Source organism: Oncorhynchus gorbuscha, linkage group LG18, assembly GCF_021184085.1.
Source record: "Oncorhynchus gorbuscha isolate QuinsamMale2020 ecotype Even-year linkage group LG18, OgorEven_v1.0, whole genome shotgun sequence".
NCBI classification, from domain to species: Eukaryota; Metazoa; Chordata; class Actinopteri; order Salmoniformes; family Salmonidae; genus Oncorhynchus; species Oncorhynchus gorbuscha.
In genome coordinates, this window is record NC_060190.1 from 46,439,331 (window position 1) to 46,461,031 (window position 21,701).

General features: G+C 44.5%; 1 protein-coding gene across 2 annotated transcripts in view; it reads left to right on the forward strand.

The window, feature by feature from the left end:
* Positions 1-21,701, forward strand: part of LOC124004356 (guanine nucleotide-binding protein G(i) subunit alpha-2-like) — a 104,419-nt gene that overhangs the window by 72,150 nt on the left and 10,568 nt on the right. For both annotated transcript variants that reach the window (XM_046313196.1, XM_046313197.1), the window contains exons 2-4: positions 11,560-11,602; positions 13,400-13,541; positions 17,473-17,633. In XM_046313196.1, coding sequence (XP_046169152.1) covers positions 11,560-11,602; positions 13,400-13,541; positions 17,473-17,633 — 346 coding nt within the window. The remainder of the gene's footprint in view (positions 1-11,559; positions 11,603-13,399; positions 13,542-17,472; positions 17,634-21,701) is intronic.

Genomic DNA, 21,701 nt, shown 5'->3' on the forward strand with positions numbered 1-21,701 from the left:
AAAATAATTCAAGTAATTGGCAATATCTTTGGGTTTTGTGACGAATGAGCCATCTGATTCAATGAATGATGGAGCTGAGTTTGCCCTTTCATTTATAACGTGCTCCAAAGCTTTAACTATCTTTTTTTAAATGTAATTTATTTTTGTTTCATAGTACAGTTTGTTCTTTGTATTTAGATTGGCAAATGTACTGCAAATGTGACTAATCTGTTTTGCTGCCAGACCATTTGCCGTACTTTTTGCCTCATCCCTCTCAACCATACAATTTTTCAATTGAAGTGCTGTTAAATAGATCAATGCCTTCTATTATTGAAACTTTTAGCATCTACCTATTGTTAGAAACCTTGTGGACGTTCTGAAATGAATCCAATGCTGGATGACAGCATCTGGCTGTTACCAATACCGGCAGTCACTTGGCAATACCGGCAGTCACTTGGCAATACCGGCAGTCACTTGGCAATACCGGCAACCTGTTAACAGTAGTGATCCACAGGATGGCAACACAAGTGGCCATGTTTTTCTTGTCTTATACTCTAGCTACAGTTGCTCTTATAATATAATCCTCATTTACCAAGACCTGAGCACTCATCAGCTCTGCTGTTTTCTTGGTCCACGGCCAATTACTGTTATGCAGGCTCCTCAGAGCCCTAATAAAGCACAGAGCATTAAACAATAAGTCCTACGTAGGCCTATAATAAGGGCCACAGCCTCTCCCTAACCACCCAGTGTATGCATTTTAATTAATGAGAGCCTGCTCCCTCCCTCGGGTCAAATATAGAGATTGTTTTTTTGATGTCTTCCTCTACCTCAGGGATCAATAGTTTCCCCTTACACTATTAGTGTTGTAGCTCTGTGGGCTGGGTGCTCAGAGGGGAACTGTGTGCTATCAGGCACCTCACAATATAAACAGCCCCTTTGTACGGCCAGCTCTGGCTCCTCTCCTGAGACATGGAGTCCCACGTGTTTTTTGCAAAAGATACAATATTGATTAGCCCACCAGGACAGGTGAGTTTAGTGTGCGTGTGAGCTTGTCTGTTTTTGTTTCTTTGTCTGTTGCTGTGTGTTGGTGTGTTATTGCGTCTGTATTGTACCCATGTTCTCTAGAACAGCTCCCAGCTCCACAACTCCTTCGAACTGTGCATTAGTGAGCTGCCACTCTCCCTGGCTGCTGTGATAACGTCAGTGCTCTGCGTTGTTTTCGCTCTACCCTTCATAGACCTGGCTCTGTACTGCTGCAGCTGGGTCTCATTTACTCCAGTGGGCACCCTGGCACAGCCACCTCTGGCACAGCCACCCTGGCACAGCCACCTCTGGCACAGCCACCTCTGGCACAGCCACCCTGGCACAGCCACCTCTGGCACATTCTCCTATATGTTGTTTGTGCTCCCTGCCTCTGCTCCAGTCCTCCCCTGAGAATCCACACTGGGCCTGATTTTGATGAGGCAATTTCCTGGGTCTTGGCAGGGGAGGAAAGGGAGGACTGGAGCAGAGGCAGGGAGCACAACCAACTTTTCGGAGCCTGCCAGGGTGCCCACTGGAGTAAAGGAGACCCCCCCCCCCCCCACCTTCTACCCGCATCAGACAAATGACCTCTCCTTACACACACACATACTCCTCACCACGCATACTCCTCTCCACACGCATACTCCTCTCCACATGCGCATACTCCTCTCCACACGCACACTCCTCTCCACACGCGCACTCCTCTCCACACGCGCACACTCCTCTCCACACGCGCACACTCCTCTCCACACGCACACACTCCTCTCCACACGCGCACACTCCTCTCCACACGCACACTCCTCTCCACACTCCTCTCCACACGCACACACTCCTCTCCACGCGCACACTCCTCTCCACGCGCACACTCCTCTCCACACGCACACACTCCTCTCCCACGCACACACTCCTCTCCACGCACACACTCCTCTCCACACACACTCCTCTCAATCCTTTTTGTTTAATCAACGAGGGGGACGTGAGGTAAGTGTGACGGACATTCAAATCCTCTAATCTCATTCAGCTGAGCTGGCCTTTTCCCCTTGCCCCTCTTTTCCCCTCTTTCACACTTTTTGGAAAATGCCCTCCCTACTCAGCTTTAGTCAATGGATGCGACCACAACTATCTCCTCCATTGAGTGGTTGCTTGGCAGTGGGCAGTATTTTCCTCATACCTGAAATCTCCTGGTATAGCTGTACAGTGTTTCCTCTGTCACATTGGTGTGGCTGGCTTCCGGGTTACGCGAGCAGTGTGTCAAGGAGTGCGGCTTGGCGGGGTCGTGCTTCTGAGGACGTATGGCTCTCGACCTTCGCCTCTCCTGAGACCGTACAGGAGTTGCAGCGATGAGTCAAGACTAACTACCTTGTGGATATCATGAAGGTAGACAAGGTAAGACAAGACTAACTACCAATTGGATATCATGAAATTGGGGAGAAGAAAAGGGGTTTAAAGTACCCAAAAATGGGCTAAAACTGTGATTTGGTCAAACAAAGTACTTTTATCCTCAAGTGCAGTGTACTCTCACTGTCTGCCCTTTTAATATACAGTCAGGCACAACATTATTGGCACCCTTGATTTAAAAGACTGTATAAAATAAATACTGAGCTATATTGAATGCACACAAAAAAGGGAAAAGTATATTATTTTATACTAATTAAATTGTTCTGATTTTGTTTAACAAGTAATAAAAACAAATCCTCAAAGATGGAGGTTATGTTTTCAATAGTCCAGCCCCCTCCCCTTGCGAGGATAACGACACTGAGCATTTTTCTAATATGTTTTATGAGATTGAAGAACACATTGGGAGGTATATTAGACCACTCCTCTATACAGAATCTTTCCAGATCCTTGATATTCTTCATCTGCGTTTATCAACTGCCCACTTCAAATCAAACCACAGGTTTTCAATGGGGTTCAAGTCCGGAGACTGAGAGCCGTTGCTAAATAAATAGTATACCCACAGAGCGAGGATGTTCTCAGCTTTCTATCTGTGACAACAGGATAGCTGTGTTTTCCCAGCAATTAGATTTTAAAATGGTCCCGGAGCATTTTTTCCCCCCCTGTAATGGAGAGCGAGTGGCTCGCTCGACACAGCAGCAGCCCCTAGCGAAACAGGGACTGGCAGACACTTTCGTGACAGGAATCATGAGGATAACGTACTTTGTTTGACAACATCATGGTTTTAGCCTTTTAATAAAATAGGACGTTTTTTGGGGGGTACTTTGAACCTCTTTTTATTTTTTTTATTTTTTTCAATTTCATGATATCCAATTGGTAGTTACTCTTGTCTCATAACCCGGAAACCAGCCGCACCAATGTGTCGAGAGGAAACACTGTACAGCTGGCGACTGAAGTCCGCTTGCATGCGCCCGGCTGCCACAAGGAGTCGTGTAAGTGTGATGGGAAAAGGACATCCCAGCCGGCCAAACCCTCCCCTAACCCGGATGATGCTGGGCCAATTGTGTGCTGCCTCAGTCTCCCGGTCACGGCCGGCTGCGACAGTCCCAGATCGAACCTGTATCTGTAGTGACGCCTCTAGCACTGGGATGGCATCAGGAGGCCAATAGGAAGTTTTTAGCTAGGTGAATGAATGTGTAGCCAGCACCGACGCAACCATATGTATATTTTTGTACTCTCACAGCCAACTCAAAGGGTCACTAGGGTGACTAAATGGTTGCAGTCTGGTGCCCTGCCTTGTAGGCTTTTTTGTTTTTCTTGAAATAAAAAAGGTCTCCATCAATCAACAGTAGCCTAGGCCAAGGCAACTCTCACTTTCTCTCTCTCTCCTCAGCAGCAGGGCAGCCCCGGACAATTTGTTTATTTTATCGGCCAAAAACCGTTGATTACCAGCTAACTGAAACCCTGGTGTGTGTGTCCAGGCTGTCACTGTAGGGCTCTGCTAGTCCGTAGGGAAATGATGTAGTAAGGCAGAATTAGCCACAGATATGAGGGGTGGGACAGTGTGGAGCAATAATAACCACAGGGATCTGTGTTACAGAAACCTACAGAGAACAACCACTGTCTCCCCATGCTGCTATTATCATGCTTTTATTTTACTAGAGGGACGCTCTCAATGGCCCTATATCCACTCATCCTCTGAATGGCCCCATATCCTCTCAATGGCCCTATATCCACTCATCCTCTCAATGGCCCCGTATCCTCTCAATGGCCCCGTATCCTCTCAATGGCCCCGTATCCTCTCAATGGCCCCGTATCCACTTATACACATCCTCCAATCTGAGTCACGCTATAAGGCAGGAAGACTAAATCAGTCTCCTCATAATAACTTCCCTCTGCACAGCTTTCATCTGCCCAACAACCGGCCAGCCATCATTTTACTGCTTTTATGCAAAGGCTGATGTGTTGAAAGAGACCGTCAGGACCTAGGCTCAGATTGTTTTATTCTCCTTGTAGAGTGAAAGTGAATAAGTAATAGTGATTATAGTTCGAATGTTGATTATTAAGGCTGTTTGTTTCGTTAGAGAGAGTAGTCCCTATTGGGGCTGACCGTGGCCTTCCTCAAGCTGGAGGGGAGGGCGAGAAGCTCTGAGCCCGTGCTGATAGAAGCCCCGTGGCAGCGTTTGAATTGGTTGTTTTTTTTTGCATCTATTAGGGATCCCCATTAGCTGCTGCCAAGGTACGGAGAGCTTTGAATTCCATAAAGTTTGCGTGGAAGAGGTGAAAAAATGATTGTCTATCAACAATGACAAGCCACCGGGGTCTGACAATCTGGATGTCGGACCCCTGTGGCTTGTTATTGTTTATAAACAATCATTTTTTTCACCATCAACAATAACAAGCCACAGGGCTTTGACAACCAGAATGTCAGACCCCGGTGGCTTGTCATTGTTTATTAGACAACGATCATTTCACACTGACTTTACAGAATTCAAAAAGACCTGTTGTAGTTGAAAAAGCAAATGGCACCAGGCTTGCATACGTTTGTGGCTCCACTTGTAGTCTGAATGGCTTTGGTCAAGTGTGTGTCTGTATATGTGTATTTGCACTAGTCTCATGTATGCTTGTGTTTGTGCATGTGCTTTCACACATGCTTGTGTATGACTGTACTGCAAGAGGGCATGCAAATGTGTGCTGTGAACATCATAGTGGTCTTTTGCAGGTTGGCAGGAACATTAAATATTAAAGCTCTCGTGTGTGTGTGTGTGTGTGTGTGTGTGTGTGTGTGTGTGTGTGTGTGTGTGTGTGTGTGTGTGTGTGTGTGTGTGTGTGTGTGTGTGTGTGTGTGTGTGTGTGTGTGTGTGTGTGTGTGTGTGTGTGTGTGTGTGTGTGTGTGTGTGTGTGTGTGTGTGTGTGTGTGTGTGTGTGTGTGTGTGTGTGTGTGAGGGTGCATTTATTAATGCAGGAGAATGGCTCAGCAACAGTGCAGTATGATAACACGTGTGTGTGGGAAGTACCTCAAGCTTCACCAGTGAGTCAGTTTACATTGTGGTTAACTGGTCATTCCCCATAGGCAATTTGGCTGTTTCTCCATTTAAATAAGTAAGACAGCATGAACTTTGATTGTTTCTGCACAGTGTTGGGGAGTTGTGCTCTTTATGGGGATGCATTGTATTGATTTTCAAAGTCACCTTCACATAGCTCAGGGGTAAAAAAGAATAGAAGGCACACCTTTTTTAGAGTACACACACACACACGAGGTATCCGTCTAAATGAGATAAGTGTGTGTACAGTTAACATCTTCTCTCTTGTTGCCATAAACCTCTGTGTTGTACTCTTCCTTTCATTACATCTTATAATGTTCTCAGCTTCACTGGACAAACTCCAAATGTCTATTTACAATCAGCAACATGATGGCGTGGAGAGAGATGGCGTGGAGAGAGATGGCGTGGAGAGAGATGGCGTGGAGAGAGATGGCGTGGAGAGAGATGGCGTGGAGAGAGATGGCGTAGAGAGAGATGGCGTGAGAGAGAGATGGCGTGAGAGAGATGGCGTGAGAGAGAGATGGCGTGGAGAGAGAGATGGCGTGGAGAGAGAGATGGCGTGGAGAGAGAGATGGCGTGGAGAGAGATGGCGTGGAGAGAGAGATGGCGTGGAGAGAGAGATGGCGTGGAGAGAGATGGCGTCAGAGCGAGAAAGAGAGGGGAGATCCAGCAGAGAAAACGTGTGTATGTGGTGAGAGAGTTCAGTCATGTCACGCCACTGTGCTAACAGCTCTATGAACTCTCCGGGAGTGCATTCGCAGCTTGGCTCTGTGGTCACTGGACACACATACCTGTATCTGTAGCACTCTCTAGGGGCTCTGGTGGCACACTCTGTCTCCTCTGTCTGTCTCCTCTCTCTGTTAGGACGAATATCCTGTAGGACAGGATTTCAGCCGCTGGCCGAGTTTTGTTTCTTGGGCGGATGGTCAGGATGGCGGAGCAAATTGACCTCGAAGCCAAAACAAATATAATATCTGTCTGAAAGTCATTTCAAACCATGCTTACAATTTTGTATGTTATCAATTATATCTCTCTATTATACGTGGGAATACTTTGGAACATATTTGCAAAATGTAAATCACAAGAGTGTTTTGGAACCCTGCTATAGGAAAAGCAACATTGAAATCTGTTGATCTCATTACCTCCCTGACGATTTCTAGAACGCAAACACATTCCAACCGTTCTGATTGGTCCTAGAAACAGAAGGTTTGCGCCAGAACATACATGGGTAAAGCAGCTTTTTTGAAAAGTGGCTAAAGGGGCGCTTTGCTACTCTTATTGGTTAGAGATCATCCAATCGCCGATTGACTTTTGTACAACACACATTTCGACGTCACCACACATGACTTCACCGATGGCAGTCTGAAGTGTCCTACAGTATGTAGTGAACCTCGAGCAGCGGAAGAATTCAGAGTCGTCAGGCAAACTGAACATAGGCTCACACTTCTCATTTAATTTCTTCATGATGTGTTGTTGCTACAACCTCACCATGCACTTGAGCAAATAGGAATGCATATAGAGTGCATGCGCACACACCCACTCACAGATGCTCAAGGGTGCACACACACACATACACACACTCACACGCTTTCCACTGTGTCTCTGAGTCACTTCCTTCTGAGTTCCCTCTCGCTCAAGACGTGGAGCCTGAGATGCATCTCCTCTTCTCCTCCCTTTTCTTTATTTGAGCTCATCAATTCAGCCCACACACTGGAGCAGATGAGTGAATGCTTCATTGCAGGGTGATTTGCTCACTATGGTATGCTGAGAGTGGCCTCTAAGAATGAGAGTCTCCTAGATTGGCCAGTTAGTCTGAAACTGTCCATTTTTAAACCGGTCTGTAATTTCCTGCTCTGTGTTTTGTATTCACATCACTGTTGTGTTGGAAGGTAGAATGTCAGTGGCTCATATTTTAGGTGGAAGAATATGGTTGTGGTTTGTGGATCATTTACATGCGCTGTGTGACCAGTTAACTCAGTGCTACTGTTCTCTTCCTGCCAACTACATTACAGTGGGAAATACCCTAATGTGTTTCCTGTGGCGCCTGATCTAAGTCTTGCTTAAGGCTACGTGATGTGTGATGTAGGCAGGGCTCTGGCCACACTACCACTCCTGAACGGCTTCTCCTTCTCTCCTCTTCTCCAGTCACAAGTCAAAGAGCATGAAGGCAGTCGGTTGACGGCTGCCTGTAAAATGCATCTCCTCTTCCTCTACCTCTGGGGCCTCATGTATAAACCGTGTGTACATACAAAATAAACTCAAGTGTGCGTGTGCCACTTGGACGTGAGAATGTGTTCATGTGGACTCTGGAGTGGTGGGAACATGTACTCTGGGGTGATGAATCACTCTTCTCCATCTGGCAGTCCGGCGGAAGAATCTGGGTTTGGAGGATGCCTGTCCGAATGCATAGTGCCAACTGTAAAATCTGGTGGACGAGGATTAATGGTCTGGGACTGTTTTTCATGGTTCGGGTTAGGCCCCTTAGTTCCAGTGAAGGGATATGTTAATGCGACAGCATACAATGACATTGTATACAGTTCTGTGATTTCAACTCTGTGGCAACAGTTTGGGGAAGGCCCTTTCCTGTTTCAGCATGACAATGACACCATGCACAAAGTGAGATCCATACCGAAATGGTTTGTTGAGAACCGTGTGGAAACATCTGACTAGCCTGCACAGAGCCCTGACCTCAACCCCATTGAATACCTTTGGGATGAATTGGAACACTGACTGCGAGCCAGGCCAAATTGCCCAACATCAGTTTCCAACCTCAATGATAATTTTTGTGGTTGCTGCGGGGACATGCTTCCATTCAATGTTCCAACATCTAGTGGAATGCCTTCCCAGAAGAGTGGATGCTGTTTATAGCAGTAAAGAGGGGACCAACTCCATATTAATGCCCAGGATTTTGGAATGAGACGTTCGAGCAGGTGTCCAAATAATTTTGGAGATGTAGTGTAGCTCACGCCAGTGCTCCAAGACAGAGAGAGATCCGTGGCAGATGAGCTCACCTCACCACCGGCCGGACTGCAAAAATAAATATGAGAGCTGATAAGAACAGGAATATCCTGTTTGTGAAAGCACTCAGACGTTTTCACTGAAGGCTAATGATGATAAAGTGCCTTGCCTCAGCGGCTGTGGGGAGGGAGGGTTACAACATGACAGCGTTCCTCTAAAGTTTAGACACAGGAAGTGCTGTTGGCACAGGAGTTATGAAACTCAGTGAAACCCTATGAATGAGTGACTCACTCACTGAGTGGACAGGGGGCCTGACGATACAATGTTTTGCGATTCTCACGATTGTATATGTATTAAGGTTTGATACTGCGATTTCGTTTCGGCTTGATGTTCTAATCTAATGATCACTATATGTCTGCTACAGAGAGGCGAGAGGGCATGAAAAAAGTTAGTTTTGATCAATCATGTATTTTAAAAGTACTGAACATTTTGGCGCACTACTTTTTTAAAGAATATCAAGAACAAGCTATAGGATGAAAAATACCAGCGTTTTGGCACAGGTACAGACGACTAGCACTAGTTAGCGCTTGTAAGTCGCTCTGGATAAGAGCGTCTGCTAAATGACTTAAATGTAAATGTAAATGTAGAAATGATATATTTTTCAGTATATAAACATAAAATGCAACAATTTCTTAGATTTGACTGAGTTACAGTTCATATAAGGACATCAGTTAATTGAAATAAATAAGGCCTTAATCGCTGGATTTCACATGAGTGGGAATACAGATATACATCTGGTCACAACTTTTTTTTAAATACGTTAGGGGCGTGGATCAGAAAACCAGTCTGTATCTGGTGTCACCACCATTTGCTTCATGCAGCGCAACATCTCCTTTGCATAAAGTTGATCAGGCTGTTGACTGTGGCTTGTGGAATGCTGTCCCATTCCACTTCAATGGTCTCAGCACAAGGTGCACCTGTGTAATGTTCATGCTGTTTAATTAGCTTCTTGATATTCCACACTTGTCAGGTGGATGGATTATCTTGGCAAAGGAGATATGCTCACTAACAGGGATGTATAAAAAAATGTGCACAAAATCTGAAATAAGCTTTGTGCGTATGGAACATTACTGGGATATTTTATTTCAGCTCATGAAGCATAGGACCAAATATTTACATATTACGTTTATACTTTAGTGTGTGCACATGTACACACACACATACATACAATAAAGATGTCAAAACTATGAAATAACACGTATGAAATTGTTACGGTTTTCTTCCGTCGAAGGAGAGTTGGACCAAAATGCAGCGTGGTAATTTTCATACATGTTTAATAATGATGAAAAACGAACAATACAAAAACAACAAACGTAACGTGAAAACCTATACAGCCGATCTGGTGACAACACAGAGATGGGAACAATCACCCACGAAACACTCAAAGAATATGGCTGCCTAAATATGGTTCCCAATCAGAGACAACGATAATCACCTGCCTCTGATTGAGAACCGCCTCAGGCAACCATAGACTTTTCTAGACAACCCTACTAAGCCACAATCCCAATACCTACTAAAACCCCAAGACAAAACTCACCACAAAAAAAACCCATGTCACACCCTGGCCTAACCAAATTAATAAAGAAAACACACAATACTAAGACCAGGGCGTGACAGAAATCATGTAGGAACCAAAAAGTGTTAAACAAATCTAAATGTTTTAGTTTCTTCAAAGTAGCCACCTTTTGCCCTGATGACAGCTTTTCACACTTGGCAATCTCTCAACCAGCTTCATGAGGAATGCTTTTCTAACAGTCTTGAAGGAGTTCCCACATATGCTGAGCACTTGTTGGCTGCTTGTCTGTCATTCTGCTGTCCAAGTCATCCCAAACAATCTCAATTGGGTTGAAGCCAGGTCATCTGATGCAGCACTCCATCACTCTGCTTGGTCAAATAGCCCTTACACAACATGGAGTTGTGTTGGGTCATTGTCCTGTTGAAAAACAATGATAGTCCCACTAAGTGCAAACCAGATGGGATGGCGTAACACTGTGTGCTTTGAATTCTAAATAAATCAGTGTCGCCAGCAAAGCACCCCCACACCAGCACCTCCATGCTTCACGGTGGGAACCACAAGATCATCCGTTCACCTTACTCTGCGTCTCACAAAGACACGGCGGTTGGAACCAGAAATTGCAAAATTAGACTTGTCAGATCAAAAGACAGATTTCCACCGGTTTAATGTCCATTGCTTGTGTTTTTTGTCTCTTCTTATTATTGGTGTCCATTAGTATTGGTTTCTTTTCAGCAATTCGACCATGAAGGCCTTATTACACAGTCTCCTCTGAAAAGTTGATGTTGAGATGTCTGTTACTTGAACTATGAAGAATTTATTTGGGCTGCCATTTCTGAGGCTGGTAACTCGAATTAACTTATCCTCTGCAGCAGAGGTAACTCTGGGTCTTCCTTTCCTGTGGCGGTCCTCATGGGAGCCAGTTTCATCATAGCACTTGATGGCTTTTGCGACTGCACTTGAGGAAACTGTCAAAGTTCTTGAAATGTTCCATATTGACTGACCTTCATGTCTTTAAGCAATGATGAACTGTTGTTTCTCTTTGCTTATTTGAGCTGTTCTTGCCGTAATATGGACTTGGTCTTCTATCAAATAGGGCTATCTTCTGAGTAGCACAACTGATTGGCTCAAACACATTAAGAAGGAAAGATATTCCACATGGACTTGTATCAAGGCGCACCTTGTCACATGCATTCCAGGTGATAAAGCTGGTGGAGAGAATATCAAGAGTGTGCAAAGCTGTCATCAAGGCAACGGGTGGCAACTTATTGGTTACTTTTTTGATTACCACATTATTCCATATGTCATTTCATAGTTTTGATGGTTTCACTATTATTCTACAATGTAGAAAATATATATTTTTTAAATAAATAAAAAGCTTGAAAGATTAGGTTTGTCCAAACTTGACTTTCTTTCATTTTTTTAAAATTGAAACTTTGAGTTAAATATAATGCCAAACAAAAATAATATTGAGACATCTAACCATTGATTTTCTTCCCCATCTCTGCTTGAAGGCAAAGCGACACTCCTGTTTATCCACTAATGGAGCATATTTTTAACCCCTGCCTTTTTTTGTTCTGTGTGCAGGTGCTGGAGAGTCGGGGAAGAGCACTATTGTGAAACAAATGAAGTAAGTCGAGCTGCCTGCCTGGCTTCCTGACTCCTCATTGTTTTAGTTGTTTTGCTGCTGTTCCCGTCAAGCATGAGCAATTCACCCAATATTGTAACCAGACTCTGTCATTATCAACACAAGCAGACCGGGACAGTACATTCTTAAGCCAGGTTCCTGGAATTCTCTATGCATCTTTCTCCCAGAATCCATGTCCTCATGCTATAATCTATATGGAACATACTACTTCCTATACCTACAGTCTGAAGCCTGTTTCTTTCTCAGCTGTTCCATTCGTATGGGTTAGAGGCCTCCCCGGGAATGGACAGCCCTGTACGTGCACACGCAGGCAGGCAGCTGTATCTTCCCCCACACATCAGCAGATAAATACTTATGGACTGAGTTTTTCTCACAATTATTAAGACATTAACTCCCTGCTAACTGATAGTCCAAGCAGACAGTAGAGTATGCAGTTAGCTTAAGTCTACGCTTTACAGGATACTCGCTGTTAGACAGGCTGGATCATTTAGAACAGAGGAGAGGAGACCGGTTATAATAGCCTGGTAGCAGATCCGGACCTGTATGTTCTGTAGCACATCACGGCTTTGATTTGTGTTATCATGCCAAACTGGCTGGGTGTATTATAATATACCCCCTTCACCTGTCCTTGACCCGTGCAGGTTTTTACAGGAGCAGCTCTGGGGTCACTGTTGTATATGTGTAGTGCCAGAATCTCACAAGTGAACACACTTTAACCCTCAATTCTTCTCACGGACATTCATGAACACATACCCAGGTGTCACTGCTGTTGTAATAGATGTGTAAACACTTTGTGAAAACAGTCCTGATGAAATCTCTTTCTACATTGCCCCTTAGAAAGTACCTGATTTTGACTCGAAAATGATTGTAGGTGTGTTATGCTTAATTAACTTCAGGGCTCCACTCACAAGGAAAAGTCTTCAAGATTTACTCGGCATTTAAACATTTTACTTCGATTTCAGGATATAAATCTTCCGTGGTTCTCCTTCACTATTATAATTATTAATTTGCAATATCATCCAGTTCTTGGAAAATGTCTGTCTGCATGACATCTAATGAGATGATTTTGGGGAATGACATTTTTGTTAAATTGAACATGACTTTACACAACTACCTGGCATACATCCTACCTCCCAGCCAACATGGCTCTAAGATAAGATTGACTATATTTGTTTCAATTGAAGTTGAGAAGAAACACTTCTGTGGGCTCCTTCTGTAAGTCTGTTTTGGCCTTCTTCCTCGTGGGCTCCCTTGCATTATAATGAGGTTCGATTGCGAACGCCTCACAGCCAATCAGCTTCCATCTGGAATTAGCAGTGCCTCTCACTCACCCAGAGGGCATTGTTGTGAATAGACAGAAGATATATTTGTTTCATGCATAGCCTAGGGGCTCCTGTCTTGGCCTGGCCACTTTTTCACTGTCAACATTTTTTTCCGTTCTTCTTCCATACTGTAGTCGATATTTGTTTTAGTTGTAGTGTTCTCCAGCTGCCTGGTTCTCAGCAGAGACCTGAGCTGCCTCCAAAGCCTCAAACCAGTAATGTCTGTCTGGACTTAAGCATGCTTAGTACCGTAATCTGTATAGTGCAACCAATTATTAATATGCTTACTGTGCCTTCTGATGGACAAACATGGAGATGTGAACACTGTCATTGTTATTAAGAAAGAGATCCATTTTTAGTGACACCTGGGTTGTTATATTTAAGAGCTGCACTTGCATGTGCAAGTGTGTATGTGTTTGAGTGACCCAACTCGCTCTCTTTTTCCTGTGCCCGTCAGGATCATCCATGAGGATGGCTACTCAGAAGAGGAGTGTAAGCAGTACAGAGCTGTGGTCTACAGCAACACAATTCAGTCCATCATGGCCATCATCAAGGCCATGGCCAACCTCAAGATCGACTACGAAGACGCAGCCAGAGCGGTAACACACACACACACACACACACACACACACACACACACACACACACACACACACACACACACACACACACACACACACACACACACACACACACACACACACACACACACACACACACACACACACACACACACACACACACACACACACACACACACACACACACACACACACACACACACAGTGTCTGAGTCCATTAACCAGAGCTGCCACTATTCTCTCTTCATACACCCTACTGCTGCTCCAAAGGTCAGCCAGACCTTGAACTGCTCCCACTCTTCTCAGAACACCAACTTCTCCTCTCTGTCCCTCTCATCTAACTAAAGTTTGTTGGTTGCTACACGTATTTGCAGATATTGCAGGTGAAGCGAAATGCTTGTGTTTCTAGCTCCAGCAGTGCAGTAGTATCTAACTAAATGCTTGTGTCCACTCTAAAATGTCCAGTGTTTGAATCAAGCATTGAGATAAAGACCTTATTGTGTACCACTTGTGAGTGGAGATGAGGTATGGAGAGAGCAGGGTGTTCCCCCACTCTTATGTGTCAGAGTTGGTTTATTAGAGGTAGCTAGCTCTGCAAGACATATTACTGCTACAAATCTCTGCAAGTCTGGCAGTGTCTTGAATTAATTTACCTTCTTAAATACATTTCTCTCCTCCAACCCCATAACCACAGCTGCCTCTAGAAAGCCTCAAATAGCCTGTTTCACAGATTTAAGTCAAATAGGCAGATTTTTCTCACAGCCTGAGGGGATGCAATCAACAGAGAAAGATGTTTTACAAGTCCCCACACGTCTCTACTCAACGTGAATGAGGGAGAGGTAGGTGGTACATTAAAGTAATCTTGTTTATTTTTATTTATTTTTATTTCACCTTTATTTAACCAGGTAGGCTAGTTGAGAACAAGTTCTCATTTGCAACTGCGACCTAGCCAAGATAAAGCGTAGCAGTGTGAACAGACAACACAGAGTTACACATGGAGTAAACAATTAACAAGTCAATAACACAGTAGAAAAAAAGGGGAGTCTATATACATTGTGTGCAAAAGGCATGAGGAGGTAGGCGAATAATTACAATTTTGCAGATTAACACTGGAGTGATAAATGATCAGATGGTCATGTACAGGTAGAGATATTGGTGTGCAAAAGAGCAGAAAAGTGCTGTTGGCCGAGGAGCTGTTGGCCGAGGTTGGAGTAGCCAGGCGGAAGGCATGGCCAGCCGTTGAGAAATGCTTGTTGAAGTTTTCGATAATCATGGATTTATCGATGGTGACCGTGTTGCTTAGCCTCAGTGCAGTGGGCAGCTGGGAGGAGGTGCTCTTGTTCTCCATGGACTTCCGTGTCCCAGAACTTTTTGGAGTTGGAGCTACAGGATGCAAATTTCTGCCTGAAGAAGCTGGCCTTAGCATTCCTGACTGACTGCGTGTATTGGTTCCTGACTTCCCTGAACAGTTGCATATCGCAGGGATTATTCGATGCTATTGCAGTCCGCCACAGGATGTTTTTGTGCTGGTCGAGGGCAGTCAGGTCTGGAGTGAACCAAGGGCTGTATCTGTTCTTAGTTCTGCGTTTTTTGAACGGAGCATGCTTATCTAAAATGGTGAGGAAGTTACTTTTAAAGAATGACCAGGCATCCTCAACTGACGGGATGAGGTCAATGTCCTTCCAGGATACCCGGGCCAGGGTCGAGGTTATGTAGTTTTATATAATGAGTTGCCAATGTTTGTTGAGTCGTAAATACGTCATTGGTGACAGTAAATGGTGACGCGAGAGAGAGACCAGAATTCTGAACTCATTATGTTGATCGGGTTCACTGTCCCCTCAGGCCCTCGTTTACATAACACACACACACACACACACACACACACACACACACACACACACACACACACACACACACACACACACACACACACACACACACACACACACACACACACACACACACACACAACACCTCTCTCGCCATATTACTGAACCTGATCAACATAATGAGTTCAGAATGATGATGTACATATTCTTGTACAATGAGCTTTGTGAATTAAGCTGTTCTACAAGCAGAGTCATTTTATTTAGATGTATGGCTCTAGATTCAATGACGCTTGCAAAGGAAGTGCTCACTCACGTAGCAAGAACTGTTCCAAAAGCAAAAGGGACGTTGCTTAAGATTGCTTTGTGAAGGAATATATTTAGATTTATTATAGTAAGTGTTCCCATACTTTTTTTATTTATTTATTTTTCATTTTGGTGAATAGTTGCTCTCTCTGAAGATAGTGGTTGATAAAGAGCTTTACATTGTATGGGGTAACGCATCTCCTTCACCACCGATGTGCAGCAGCCACACTGAAATGGAGTAGGAATGGGCTGTAGGCTTATTTCCTGTCTCAGACCCATCTGTAGGCGCGCGCGCACACACACACTACAGCTAGCTCATCTATTCCTGCTCCCTGTGAGTGTGTAGTGCTGGAGGGGACAGGGCTCTCTCGCTAGTCCCCCACTACTTTTATATCAGCTATTCACTGCTGCAGCGGCTAACTCTGCCATGCTAACTTCCTCGACAAAGCAGCTCTTCAGGGGAATCTGTAAGAGGGAGTGCTTTTCAAATGTAATGGTGTCATACTCTCTCTGGCCTAATGGTTTGGTTTACAACATGTTCTTTAGATTGCCTGTTAAAAGTCGTTGACTTAACGTAACAACACGTATCTGCCTTAGTTTTGATTTGACCCACTTAGTGTTCTGAAACTACAGTAACTTTCCCCAGGTTTTCCAGAAATCCCTGGTTGGCGGAATCATGTAATCCAGTGGGAATAAGCAGAAAAAACGCACTCTTTTTTTTCCCCCTCTCTCACTGTGCACACCTTAAGGGCCCTCGAAGGGAGGAAGTGGGCTATTGTACATCCTCCTTCAGTCCCCATAAAACTCCTCTATCACATATGTAAATTACAATACACTCACTCAAGGTCACATTTCCTGTGACCCACTTTAGAGAGGCCTAGAGATCACCTGGTGTGAAGAGTTGTGTTGATTCCTCTTCTCATCACTCCCTTCACTTATTAACCAGTCCTGTGGCTGGCAGAGGGCTAGACTGGGCAGACAGGTTAACCAGTTTTATGGAGCTCAGGCGCACACCTCTTCCCAGTCAAACAGCTTCAGGAGGCCAGAGTTTTCCCTGGAAAGCATCGAGACACAGAGGGAGGGTCAAGAGGGGTGTGTGGGCGGTGCTCTAAACTGATGTGGGAGCTGTGCAATCAGCCCTTTTCATGCTCTGTGTGTGTATGAGTGCGTTTCTACGTGTGTTTGTGCGTGCGACAGCGTAGGCCAATGCTAGGGGATAGCCCTCCACCCCATTGTGTGTGTAAATCAGGGCTGAGAACTGGCTGTGTCTAGTATAGATATTATTACCTGTGTCCATCCTGTTTTAATGGACCCTTCTATAGGGGTGCTTTCCCCGGTGACTACTCTTTATGGCTGGTTAGAACACGTGTGTGTGTGTGTGTGTGTGTGTGTGTGTGTGTGTGTGTGTGTGTGTGTGTGTGTGTGTGTGTGTGTGTGTGTGTGTGTGTGTGTGTGTGTGTGTGTGTGTGTGTGTGTGTGTGTGTGTGTGTGTGTGTGTGTGTGTGTGTGTGTGTGTGTGTGTGTGTGTGTGTGTGTGTGTGTGTGTGTGAGCTATGAGTCAGTGAGGACAGTCGCTCCAGTGAAATTGGATGATTACTGTGTTTAATGGTTTTTCAGTATCTAGTCTGATTTGTCTCCTTCAGTCTTATTGACCTTGTGAGACCTGGGCCGGTTTCCCAAAGCATCTTAAAGTTAATCTTCTGTTAACTGTCTGCGTTACCACTGCCATGTTTATTAACTTTGATAAGATGCCAGAGAGTCTGTTCCACTTGGTCTGACTCGTTTCTAACCTCGTGTCTGTCTGTCTCCCCCTCCAGGATGATGCCCGCCAGCTGTTTGCCCTGTCGGGGGCTGCTGAGGAGCAGGGCATCCTGCCAGATGACCTGTCCAATGCCATGCACCGGCTGTGGGCCGACGGAGGGGTGCAGGGCTGCTTCACCCGCGCCCGCGAGTACCAGCTCAACGACTCTGCTGCCTAGTGAGTAACGACCACCACCACTCTGCTCACTTGGCTACGTACCTGTGCCAGGCTCATAGTCTACATTGGCCTCATCTCCCTGTCACTGCTGGGTCTCTATCTATCCTTGATCACACACCTTTTTGAGGTTTGTTTAAATAGGCCGAACTGTGATATTATTGGATTTACCTTCTGAATCTGAGGGCAAAGAGTTTTGGAGAAGCAGCACAGTAAATCTGCAGGTTCTGATACTGATGGCTTCACAGCACAGTGACCCCTAACTCCCCCCTTCCATCCCTCCCTCAGTCTCCCATCGATATCATATAAGGGGATTAAGAGATCAAGGCAGCGCTCAACGTGTTGTCGCTTCGTTGAGAAACCAATTGCTTTTCAAATGGGGGTTTGCACAGCTCTGAACTTCCAGGAATTTTCCCATGCCTAATTTCCCTCAAATCAATTTCTGAAGCGAGGACCAGTTCCTGAGATAATAGATTGGATCAATCCACTTTGATGGAAGTAAAGAAAGAGCCAACATGTTTAGAAACTGATGACTCATGTTTGTTTTAGTGAGCAGTTTACAGAGAACAGTATGTACCTTAACTGTAATGTGATCAATGTTTTAGCACTTGTCTTGTACCCTGCACAGTACCTGCACTCCAATATGTTTTATATGTTGTCAGCCACCCATGCTAGTAGAGCTGTCCTGTCCCGTCATGTCCTGTCCCGCTGTGTGTGGGAACGTCCCTGAATAGCAGCAAGAGCTCTGAAGTCAGGGTAGGAAGACAGTGTGGTTTCACAGTGACTGCTCACATACTGTATGCAGTCACTCCCCCTCTCCCACGTTCCCTCGCTCCTTCCTCCTCTCTGCTTGTCATGAGGCAGCCATCAGGAAAATGTAGCTTTGAATGAGGAAGTCTCTGGGGTTTCCAGGGATTGCTGGCCGTTTGCCTGGCTAGTTACAGGCCATGTTATGCCTGGTTGAGGCATTTAGACGAGGGCTATTAAAATCCTGGCTCCATGTCCCACAGTACTGCTGCTTTTCTCTTCTATGGTATCAGACTCTTAATTGATCTCATTGATTGGCCAGAGAGATCAGTCACCTGGTGTTCCAGGCCTGAATCAGTCTCTGAAACCAGCAGTGCGATTTACCTCTGGGCCCAGATTTGCATGGCAATGCTTTAGAATTTTTTTTTCAAGGTTCTCTATGCTCTTGTTCTCACAGCGATCAGTTTAACAGGTGCCACAGTGTAAAGCTACAGTATGCCAGTGTCCCAGGTTAGTCCTTTATAGATAATCCCTTTGTACTTAGTCCTCTATGTAGAACAACAACACGTCTCATGTCACTTCCCGTATGAGTTTAGTCATGCTTCTGTGTGACCACAGCACAGCATAGCCGGCCTGTAATACCAGCAACCATATGCCCTCACTCGAGCCTCTCCACAGAGCCACTCCTTAACTCTGAGACCTTTAAGTCCTTTAACTGAGGAGTCGTTCCATGTCATATCAGATTGTTCTGAAATTGTCTGTAGTTCCAAACAGGTAAGATTGGCATTCCTGAAACATTATTTTGTTTGAATGTAATTTTCTCAGGGAAATTAAGCTAATTGATTGCACCCAAATTGGCCATTTTAATTTATAGGATTCAGATAAAATCCGATAAATCTAGTACCCGACATCCATTTTGGACCAAACTTCTTCATACCATTGTAAGAATATTTAGAAGATAAATGCACAATGCAGAGGACGAGAGGTCAATAGAGTACTAAAGGTCAAGAGGACTAAATGTCAAGAGGTACTAATGATCAATGGAAATAGTGTTTTTTTCTGTAATAGGGGATTAATGATCTATGGGTCAGAGACATGGGAGGAATTTCAGTCTGGGACTCATAGCTACATTGCAAGCTCTCATTGGTTCAAATTGTTTATACATTGTGCCTGAAGTAGGGTACTTGTTTTCTGGCCATTGGCCCAGTTTTATTGCAAGGAATTCTAATTGGTCAACCACAGGCTAGTGCTGGGTTATAGAACTACATCCTGTCACTTTGTTCTGTGGAGAGAATCACTGTGGATAGAATCAGAGGAGAGAATCACTGAGGACAGGGGAGAATGAACATTTACCTCTCAGTATAACATGCAGTGGGGCAAAAAAGTATTTCGTCATCCACCAATTGTGCAAGTTCTCCAAACTTAAAAAGGAGAGAGACATGTAATTTTCATCATAGGTACACTTCAACTATGACAGACAAAATGAGAGAAAAAATCCAGAATATCACACTGTAGGATTTTTTAAATGAATTTATTTGCAAATTATGGTGGAAAATAAGTATTTGGTCAATAACAAAAGTGTATCTCAATACTTTGTCATTGCCAACAAAGCGTATATAACAGAGGTGAAACGTTTTCTGTAAGTCTTCAAGGTTTTCTCACACTGTTGCTGATATTTTGTCCCATTCCTCCATACAGATCTCCTCTAGAGCAGTGATGTTTTGGGGCTGTTGCTGGGCAACACAGACTTTCAACTCCCTCCAAAGATTTTCTATGGGGTTGAGATCTGGAGACTGGCTAGGCCACTCCAGGACCTTGAAATGCTTCTTATGAAGCCACTCCTTCGTTGCCTGGGCAGTGTGTTTGGGATCATTGTCATGCTGAAAGACCCAGCCACGCTTTATCTTCAATGCACTTGCTGATGGAAGGAGGTTTTCACTCAAAGTCTCACGGTACATGGCCCCATTCATTCTTTCCTTTACACGGATCAGTCATCCTGGTCCCTTTGCAGGAAAACAGCCCCAAAGCATGATGTTTGCACCCCATGCTTCACAGTAGGTATGGTGTTATTTGAATGCAACCGAGTATTCTTTGTCTTCCAAACACGACGAGTTGAGTTTTTACCAAAAAGTTATATTTTGGTTTCATCTGACCATATGACATTCTCCCAATCTTCTTCTGGATCATCCAAATGCTCTCTAGCAAACTTCAGACGGGCCTGGACATGTACTGGCTTAAGCAGGGGGACACGTCTAGCACTGCAGGATTTGAGTCCCTGGGGGCGTAGTGTGTTACTGATGGTAGGCTTTGTTACTTTGGTCCCGGCTTTCTGCAGGTCATTCACTAGATCCCCCAGTGTGGTTCTGGGATTTTTGCTCACTGTTCTTGTGATCATTTTGACCCCATGGGGTGAGATCTTGCATGGAGCCCCAGATCAAGGAAGATTATCAGTCATGTCTTCCATTTCCTAATAATTACTCCCACAATTGATTTCTTCAAAAACCAAGCTGCTTACCTATTGCAGATTTAGTCTTCCCAGCTTGGTGCAGGTCTACAATTTGTTTCTGGTGTCCTTTGACAGGTCTTTGGTTTTGGCCATAGTGGAGTTTGGAGTGTGACTGTTTGAGGTTGTGGACAGGTATCTTTTATACTGATAACAAGTTCAAACAGGTGCCATTAATACAGGTAACGAGTGGAGGACAGGGGAGCCTCTTAAAGAAGTTGTTACAGGTCTGTGAGAGCCAGAAATCTTGCTTGTTCGTAGGTGACCAAATACTTATTTTCCACCATAATTTGCAAATAAAGTCATTAAAAATCCTACAATGTGATTTTCTGGATATTTTTTCTCATTTTGTCTGTCATAGTTGAAGTGTACCTATGATGAAGATTACAGGCCTCATCTTTTTAAGTGGGAGAACTTGCACAATTGGTGGCTGACTAAATACTTTTTTGCCCCACTGTATATGATTTGTCCTCTTTGAATAAACCTATTTTTCTCCCCCTTATTTCCTTTGGTGTCTGTTATTGAAGAGTAACATCAACTGCTAACACCATTGAGTAAGACATGAGGAATCTCCCAAAAATATCAAAGCCACCCAATAGACCTCCATGACAATCCCACCCCAACAACTAGTATACACTAACAGTTCTCTAAGTAGTATGAAGCTGCGACTTGGAGTATTGCTTCTCCATACTATGTAATGTATTCCCTGTGAATCTTGAGACATTTTTTCCCCCTGTTCAAAGAAATTAGGTCATTGAAGTAGTTTGCATTATTAACCATGAAGTAGTGTGAAAATACCAGGTTATGACCGCTAGATGCTG